Here is a 9,425-nt window from a genome sequence, read left to right on the forward strand (position 1 = left end):
GGGGTGATGAAGAAAGTAAAGGGTGAGCTTTGTGGTGGTTAGGCAATGTGCAGATAAAAATAAAGATTGAAACTTTGAGCTCAGAAGAGGAGGGAGGAGGGAGGAGGCTAGTAGTACTACTACTGTAGTGGGCTATAGTACTGAGAGTGTGTTCCAGATTAGAAGGTAAGAAAAAATAAAAAGGAACCGGTGGGTTTTCTAAATTGGCAAAAGAGCAAAAAAAGTTATAGAAAGAGAGACAGAGAGAGAGATGGTGGGCTCAGGAGGATCAACAACAGATAGGAGCAAAGAAGCAATTGGGATGATGGCCCTTCACGAGGCCCTCAGAACCGTCTGTCTTAACTCAGACTGGACTTACTCTGTCTTCTGGACCATCCGTCCCCGCCCGTATGTTTCTCTTTATCTTCCCTCTCTGTTTCTTGTCTCTTTGATCTTGGTCTTGAGCTTTGGAGACTTTGATTTTGTTTTCGTTTTTGAGTCTGTGTTGATTGGTTTCATTCTTGGTGCAGGAGAGTCAGGGGTGGTAATGGCTGCAAGGTTGGGGATGATAATGGCAGCTTGTAAGTATTTTGGTTTGCTTTGTATTTGAGTTTTTGAGCAGAACTTGGCTGGAAACAGAGGTGCTGAGTATGAGTTTGGTTTAACATGAAAATGAGACTAATTTCAGTGTTGTTTGACTTTGTAAATGATACTGAGAGATGGTTATTTGGTAAATTTGTGATTTTTTGCTTTAGGTGATGAAAAAGTTGTGTTTTATTGTTTCTTTTGTATATCAAATTTGGTGAAGGATGTTGATGTGGTAAGTGGGTTGAAACAGAGGAGCTGAGTATGAACTTCATGAAAATGAGTTTAAGTTCAGTGTTATTTGACTTGGAAAATGACACTCAAAACTGGGTATTTGGTGTTTGTGTTTGTTGTTTGAACTTTGAAGTTAAACTGTTTCTTCTGATCCTGGAAAATGAAACTAAAATTATTTTATTTCTTATGATCCGATTTTCTAAACATTGAATTTGGTGAAGGATGTTGATGTGGGAAGATGGGTTTTGCCGAGGGAGAGTTGCAGATTGTCTTCCAGACATAGATGGAGAAGATCCTGTCAGAAAAGCCTTTAGCAAAATGTCCATTCAACTCTATAATTATGGAGAAGGGTGGGTATGTATGTGATTTTTAGAATGTGAAAACCTTGTAGGTCTTGAAATTACTATTATTATGAGAAATTTAATATTTTCAACTGGTGAATTTAAACAGGTTGATGGGGAAGGTTGCATCTGATAAGTGCCACAAATGGGTCTTCAAAGAACCAACAGAGTGTGAACCAAATATCTCCAACTACTGGCAAAGTTCATTTGATGCTGTATGTAATCAAAACCAGCATGTTTTTAATTTCTTCTCAGTTTCATACTTTAATTATTGGTCAAAGTACACAAAGAGGAGTTAGCACAGGTCTGTGCTTAGATGTTATTTATTAGACACTGACAGTACCCTTCATATTTTTATGCTATTTATTGCAGCTTCCTCCTGAATGGACTGATCAGTTTGAGTCAGGAATTCAGGTCAGAAATAGAAAATAGTTAATGTTACTATTATTGCTTTGCTTCCATTTTTTGCAATTTTTTCCTGGATGTTCTTAGTTTTTTCAAACAGTTGTTTTTCTGTTTCACCAGACAATTGCTGTTATTCAAGCTGGCCATGGACTTCTGCAACTAGGTTCCTGCAAAATTGTGAGAAAATACTCTCTTTTCGCTTTAGTATCTGCTTCTACGTTTGTTCCTAGAAAGAAAAATTGTAAGCAAAATTTGTACTAATTAGAATAAGAACATGACCAATATTACTATGTATCAGATACCAGAAGACCTTCATTTTGTGCTAAGAATGAGACACACCTTTGAATCACTAGGCTACCAATCTGGTTTCTACCTCTCTCAGCTTTTTGCTTCAAACAGAAACAATTCAAATTCTTCTGTTCCAGTACTTCCTTCGAAGCAATCCCCCATTCCGATTCGACCTCCTCCTCCGTTGTTCAATTGGGCTCAAAGGCCACTCCCGCCTGCAACATCTATGCAGCTGCCTTCACCCAATTTTCAAAACTCTGCTGCCGCCAGACTTGGATATCCTCACCAATCCAACAAAGATGAAAGCACCCATATGTTTTTGCTGCCTCATTCGGCCGAAACCCAAATGGGAGATCACCACATGATGGGAGGAGGAGAACAGCATGAAAATGACATCAAGTGGCCAAATGGACTGTCTTTCTTTAGTGCTCTGACTGGACGTAGTGATGATGCAAAGCTTTTGTTTAACCCGGAGAACTTAGGAAACAAAGCAGCAGAGGAAGATCCAAATTTGGACGGTTCCAACAATCCGAACCACGAGTTCTTGAGCTTGGATTGCCATCCGGATGGTAGTAATGCAAGGAAGATGAACATGGAAAACAAGTACAAGAGGAGCTTTACTTTGCCTGCAAGAATGACTTCATCATCTTCAACTTCAGTTGATCATCACCAGCACCAGAACAGTTACAACCGGAATTCTGAAGGTGGTATGTACTCTGATGTCATGGAGACCTTCTTAGAGTGAAAACGGGAAGGATTGTATTATTAGGAGGGACAATGTGACTGAAGTAGTATCTAGGCAAAAGCTTTTAAGCTTCTTTGCTTAGTTTCATGTTCTTAGCTCTTTCATATCTTTGTGTTTCTCTTTTCCTAGTTAATGACTTAGTTATTGATCTCAGTTGTGCTTGTGGTTCATCTATGAAGAAATTTCCCCCATTGTTTTTGTTCTAAATGTCACTAATCATCATAAAAAATTTAAGGTGGTTCATTAACTGATCAATCTTTACATCCAATACAAGATCCATTATATCGAAAATGGATTCGTAGTTTCCGACAACCTTACAAAAACAAACACAACTTGCAGTAACAGTGAGAAACACACTGCCTTCATCATCAAACCCAAACATAGCATGTGCAATACATTTTACAGAAAACTCACACTAGCTAGAGTCCAAGTTTGCCACCACCAAAACAAGCATAGATGAATGTGTTGCACTCAAACTCACAGCCCTCTTTTCCAGGTGAGTTTGTAGGAACCATTAGTAACCAAGTACCAAGTGGTGTAGTCCTCAGTCTCTCCACTCTCTCACTAATTAAGGCTCTCCTCTCTGTTTCTCTCTTTGATATTAAGTTTCACTAATTGTCCTGGGCTTTCTGCTACTTGGTTGGCTTTGAAATATCAAGACTTTTTCCTTGTTATGTCCCCAGAATAACTTTTGCTTTCTTCAAAGTTTAAAGAGAAAAGCCAAAGCTCAAAGCGCGCTACCCCAGTTCTACTTTGAAATAAACTCACAAAACCGAACTCCAAAATGCTAATTAACTTGACCTCATCATGCCCAAATAAACAAATGACATGAATTTGATACACAAAAAGTCATTGTAGCTTCACATGATTCCCATCTTTTACATGATCAACAACATCCCTTTTCTTGGATGGCTCCATTGCGTGACACTTTATACAGGCCGAAACCAGCCACCGGAAAAGCCTCCGGCACAGCCTCCGGCGCCGGACAACCTTGACCTTCCTCTTCTTCTTTGCTTTGTTGGTTTTTCCTTTCCCAGCTGCAGCAATCTCCACTTTCTTCTTAACCGAAGTGTCACGGCTTAAAGTCGGCACAGGTGTTATGAATTGCCATCTCTGAGAAGAACCATAAAGTTGTGCACCACCTCCGGTTTTGTACCTGTCCGATGATCTAAACGGTGTCGTTCTGCTGTAGTGATGATGATACATCAACTTTCTTTCAGAATTGTCACTTGAACTTGTTCTTGCGCTGCTGCTGCAACTGCTAGTGCTGCTTCTACTGTTAGTGCTGTTGCTTCTTGATGACATGAGTGAAAGCGAGTCCTTGCTGCTAATGCTGCTCGTTCGGCTTGTTCGACGAGAGTGATCAACGACAAGTAGCATGCCATTGCTGTTGGGTTGAAAAGGGAAGGCATGAGGTAGGAGTTTACCATTGAAGAACAAATGGTCAGCTGGGGAATCCTTGCAGGGGTCACTCGAGGCCGAGTCGGGTGTGAAGCAGCCAAATTCGAAGTCTTCAGAGTCTTGTTCGTGGACCGGTGTGCTCGGGAAGGAAAATGTGTCGCCGGAGGAGCTCTTTTTCCGGCGGTTGTCCATGGATGGTTTTTGGTGCGGTGGCATGGGGGAGGTTGGTGAATTTATAAGAAGGTTTTAGTTAGTGGAGGGTTTGGGAGAAAGTGAGGGAATTAGGGAGCTCTTTAGAAGTGTGTGAGACACCTGGAGTGATCTGGACTCACTCTTTGGTGGTGTAAATCATGAAGTGCTTGTTGCCAACTCAATCTTAAAATTGAATACTTTGGTGGGGTTTTGGTAACACTCAGTCTCATAGGGAGGGATACTTGAGTCTCAAACAAGTGTGTCAAATCATAAACGATGTTGGGGGAGATTTAACACTTTCAGTCAAAAGAAAATCCCATATTCTAGCTCATCAAAAGCCAAGGCCAACCCCACTTACTGCTCATAATACCCAACAAAGTTCATGAGCAGGGTAAGATCTAATCTTAGGTGTTAGATGGATGTAGTTTCACACAAGAGTTTGCTTGGCTAATTACATTTACACAATCTTTTATTTTCATCATTCGTAAACCACTCTATCGTTGTTTTGTACTATAATTTCATTTAAGTAAACTTTTTAACAAACTTTTTTCGTCGTTTCTCGCTCGGCGCCTAAAGCGTACTGTGCTCCGCTTCAACAAATGAGAGTTGTTGGTCTATGTCCAATGCTTCGCACACTCTAGCACTCGGCTAGTTACTAAGAGAAGATGTGTAATGATAAACGGAAACGGCGAAGAAATGAGTTGATCCACCTTATTAGGCGAGGTAGGACCATTAGTGGAGCGGCAAATAGATTTAATCAGGAGGTTAGTGGATCAGAATTTGTTGATGTTCCTGTAATATCTTTGGCACAAGATGGGAAATAGTAGGGGGAAATATACAAGAAAGTACTCCTTGTTTGTTTATATTCCTCATTCAATGGATGATTCTCCTTTAATCTTTGTCCACTAGTCTTTGTCCATCTTCAATCACAGCTCCCCAAATATACTCCTACCATATTTAAACCAGAAATGAGTGGTGATCGGGGAGGGGAGGAAGAAGACACATAATAGCAAGCATATTGGGTTGTCTGGGCTTTAGCGAAACCAAGCAATGATGGAATGAGCATATGTAGCTTCCTTTGTGTTGTTTAAGCAAAGAGTGGGAAGCTTATAACAATTTGATCAAACACTAGGATTAGTCCCCGAGCTTGGAGACAATGTAGCTCTTAGAAAATTCTGTGGTCTCCTATTTGGGTTTTCTTTGGAGAACCCATGGGTCCGTTTCAAGCTCATCATGTTTTAGGGACCACCCGGTCAGTCAGATTTAGTCTTCTTCTTCTTCTTCCCCACCACCAAACACACTTATACAAAGCAATGTTTGGTACACTTCCTTGGATGATACTCCAATTATGCAAATGGTAGGTCCAATTTCTTGCTTGATGACTGGTAGCTATGATGTATTTTAGCTCTTATCTTTAGGTTAGGTATCGAGTTACCGACTGATTTCACCGTGTTTGGATATCAAAACTTTTTGTTAAATATATTTTACGACGTGTTGATCGTACCAAAATGACGTTCAATTTTGATACGCATCAATCATTCTGTGCATGTTTCGCTTGTTACTAAGTAGTACATTTTTGGTTGGTTGAAGTTCAAATTGATTAATTTACCAAAAACAAAGAGTAGGTACCAACAACACTGCTACATGTTGCTTTTGGACAATCCATGTTGTCGAGTTTCCTACATACCATCTCTTGGGACATCTGCATTCTCATATTGAGATTGACTTGATCTTTGGAGGGTCCTTATTTGATATTGCTAATCTCTTTTGACCATGTACTGTTCATTTGACAGGTAATTTGAATTTTTTTTTGGTCAAACAGGTAATTTGAATTCTAAAGACAAGGAAGAAACACATTTCAATTTCACCGTGACTTACCCCTCAACCGATCAGACTACTCTGATTGAGGAAGCTAGCTAGTTCTGAATTTGCTAAGCACTAGAAATCAATTAATTCAATTAATTGAGGGAGAGCGAGAGAACAACATTTTACATGCAGGTCTTTACCTCTATTGGCGCAAAACATGATTTGTGATATTTCTCTTCTGTCATAATCTTTATGTCCAGTGCAAAACCGTCCCAATTAGATCAAACAGTCAGTTAAAGGAAAAAGAATTTGTTAAACTAGGGTGTGGAGGTTGTTTTAGGGTTTGTTCAACCTCCACAAACCCAAGAACCAAGAAAAAGAAAGAAGTAAAACCCTAAAATTGAACTCTGATCTCTTCTCTTCTTCTGCACTCCCATAAGCTCTCTCACACCGTCCTTCTCTCTGTTCATCACATATACGACTCGCATGCAGACGATCGATGAACATAGAGAGAAAGATAGCGAAAGAAAGCCGAGAGGCTAGGTCTCTTTTGTTTCCTAATCTTTTTGGGAAGACGAATGAAGAAAGAATACTTGCAGGAGGTAATTGAGGCGCGCGGCTTATATATTAGCTAGACCTACTTGTACTCTTGTAGGGCATCGTGTTGGGTTTCTATTCGATCTAATGAAGGTGGGCTGGGCTTAGCTAGCTTAATATTAGGAAACACTATACCTACAACTATTAGGAAATATATTAGTTAAACGAGGCTTATGCTTTTGCTTTTTTGTGCGTTTTCTCTTCTCTCAATTAGCTTCCGGATTTACTTTCAAAAAAAAAAAAAAAAAAAAATTAGCTTCCGGATCCGGATTGATCCATTTATACTACCCATGTGAACATTGCACAGGTTATGATCCTATTTGGTAGAACTCAAGAACAAGAATCAAATTGTAGCATTCTAATTGTATACTTTAATTTGTTACGCTCAATTTTACAGTATCTCAAATCGATCGTTCTTGGTATTGTCTAGACGGAATTGATCAAGAACTTAGAAAGTTCACTGAATTGTGATCTCTTCTAGTTCCAAGAGTGAAACTAATGGTCGATTTGGGTGCTTTAGGATAATCCCTAAATTGTATTGCAGGGAAGATTGTGATTCTTCTCTTAGTTGGGCCCATTAATTGTTGTTTATGGATTGCTATTTATATTCTTGTTCTCATTGTACTTTGTATTACTTAAACTTTGTATTACAATGATCAATTGATCATTCATTCATTGTTATGTCTTGGAATCTTGAGCTCTCGGGAATTCGCCAGAGTTTATTCAAGGAATGAGAACGAGCAAGAACACCCATTGAAAAAAATTCAACTTGGGTTACTTGACACATGTGCAATCAAACCCAAGAGAAAAAATCCATCTTCCACCCACAAATGAGATATCTCCCCAATTCAACCTAGGTTAATTGGAAAATGAGCAAACTGACCCAGGCTAGAGGAGTAATCTAGCCCAGGTGAGTTTTTTCCACCTCAGCCCAGCCCACACATGTGGCTAACGTCAACGGCTCGCCTCCGTTTCTTCGACGCGCCTGCTGCTTGCATCTCTCCCACGGACGAACAAGCACCAGCCCATTGCGCGTGTCCAGCGACATTTTGTTGCGACATGCGAGTTGCGTCTCTCCCCATGACACGCGTCGTCACTTATGCGACTTGACTCATCTGTTTGAATGCAACGGTCCACAAATTTGGGCCGTCCGTTATGCAGTCTGACGGCTCATAATAAGTAGCCGTTGGCTATTCCAAACAGATTTTTGAAAAAAAAAAATATGACCGTTTGGAATTAATTGGGTAAACAAAAATTTAACGGTAAGAAAAAAATATTAAATTTTTTTGTATAATCCCCTATAAATACCCATCACAATTTTACACATTCCACACCAATTTCTCTCACACATCAAAATTTCGCTTACTTTTTAAATTCCATAGCTTTCATCTTCTAGGTTTTTTCTTTGTTTCAATCATGTCCGGAGTTAACACAACTTTGGCGAGATGGAGTCCGGAGGAAGACCTCCAATTGTGCAAGTCGTGGAGGTTTATTAGCCAAGATTCAAGAAAGGGTAATAATCAAAAGAAAGCCGAGCTATGGGATAATGTCTGCAAACACTACTTTGAAAATTTACCGGATGCTACGGATCGAAGTGCATCTGCATTTATAGGGAGGTGGAGAATTTTGAAACCCGAATTGTTTCAATGGCATTGTGCATTACGACAAGCTAAGAATTGGGTAAAGAGTGGAACAAATCCACTTGATGAGGTATGAATAATTAGTTACTAATTTCGTGTTTACATAATTATTATGATTTTTTGATAAATTAGTTACTATTTCATGTATCCCATTAATTGTAGTTTTTTAATTTGTAGTATAAGAAAGCACAAGAGATTTGGAAAACAAGCCATGTCTAAAGGGAAATCAACCAAGACCCAAAAGGCCAATTTCTCGAGTTTTGATTGCTATGAAGTTGTTCAAGGTTTTCAAGCATTTCAAGACATTCCATCTCCGACCGAGATGAGTGCGGCAACATCAATGGGAGGCAATGAAGGGATGTCTACGCAACCAAGTTGTGATGAATCTCCTATCACTACCAGAAGAAAAGTTTTAGCCGACGAAAATAAAAAAACCAGGCCGATGAATTATTTTTCGTCGGTTAAAATTCACTTTAGCCGACAAAATTTCCCTTCGTCGGCTAATTTAAAATTTTCGTCGGCTATGGTCAACTTTAGCCGACGAAATTAAAATTTCGTCGTCTGAATAATTTTTTTCGTCGGCTATAGTTTGTGAACTTTAGCCGATGAAATTTTTAAAAGTTTAGCCGACAAAAAATATAATTTCGTCGGCTAAAGTGCCTTAATTTCGTCGGCTAAAGTGCCTTATATTTGCAGATTTGGACAACAACTCATCTGGGAAAAAAAAACTATACGTAGAACCTTCAAACGCAAAAATGTCGTGAAATAAGATATGACTAGAATGGTGAAATACGTCTATGGTTTAAAAATCATTGTATTCCGGTAAAGTCTCGGTGTCGATAGTTGCGGTCAATGCAATGTACCCTTATTATTTACTATGCTGCAGATTTGGCGTTTGGTGTCCGATTGACTATTGTGATACCTTTCCGGAAGCGTAACGGCCCTACGAGTCAAACTCATTGCTAATGCTATGACATATGGGCCTTTTTGGCCATCCGAGTCCGTTTAGGGCTTCAAAATGTAGTTTTCTTATTTCTGATTAGAGTTGACCGTTTCTATCGAGCCCTTAATGTTGTCGAATCCAGTTGAATTTTTTACCATAGACATCTTTCGTCATAATGATCATATCTGACGGTCGAATTTTGGTTTGTAAATTTTAGTCATCGGAATCACAACGTGTCTACTATTTACCGTTATTATTCCCCTATGGGG

At 39.4% G+C, this 9,425-nt stretch overlaps 1 protein-coding gene across 1 annotated transcript; it reads left to right on the top strand.

Moving 5' to 3' along the window:
* Positions 1-48: 48 nt before the first annotated feature.
* LOC101302521 lies at positions 49-2,724 on the top strand. The gene is made up of 7 exons (XM_004291460.1): positions 49-387; positions 510-560; positions 1,020-1,148; positions 1,249-1,354; positions 1,512-1,553; positions 1,665-1,721; positions 1,843-2,724. The coding sequence occupies exons 1-7, from the start codon at positions 251-253 to the stop codon at positions 2,575-2,577; spliced, it is 1,257 nt and encodes a 418-aa protein (XP_004291508.1). The 5' UTR covers positions 49-250; the 3' UTR covers positions 2,578-2,724.
* Positions 2,725-9,425: the final 6,701 nt, after the last annotated feature.

Source organism: Fragaria vesca, linkage group LG2, assembly GCF_000184155.1.
Source record: "Fragaria vesca subsp. vesca linkage group LG2, FraVesHawaii_1.0, whole genome shotgun sequence".
Lineage (NCBI taxonomy): Eukaryota > Viridiplantae > Streptophyta > Magnoliopsida > Rosales > Rosaceae > Fragaria > Fragaria vesca.

Bases quoted from the DNA above. Each gene is read 5' to 3' on its own strand.
- LOC101302521 (XM_004291460.1), top strand. From the start codon at position 251: ATGGTGGGCTCAGGAGGATCAACAACAGATAGGAGCAAAGAAGCAATT. The intron at 388-509 runs GTATGTTTCTCT...TTCTTGGTGCAG, and splicing joins TGGACCATCCGTCCCCGCCC to GAGAGTCAGGGGTGGTAATG. The intron at 1,554-1,664 runs GTCAGAAATAGA...CTGTTTCACCAG, and splicing joins AGTTTGAGTCAGGAATTCAG to ACAATTGCTGTTATTCAAGC.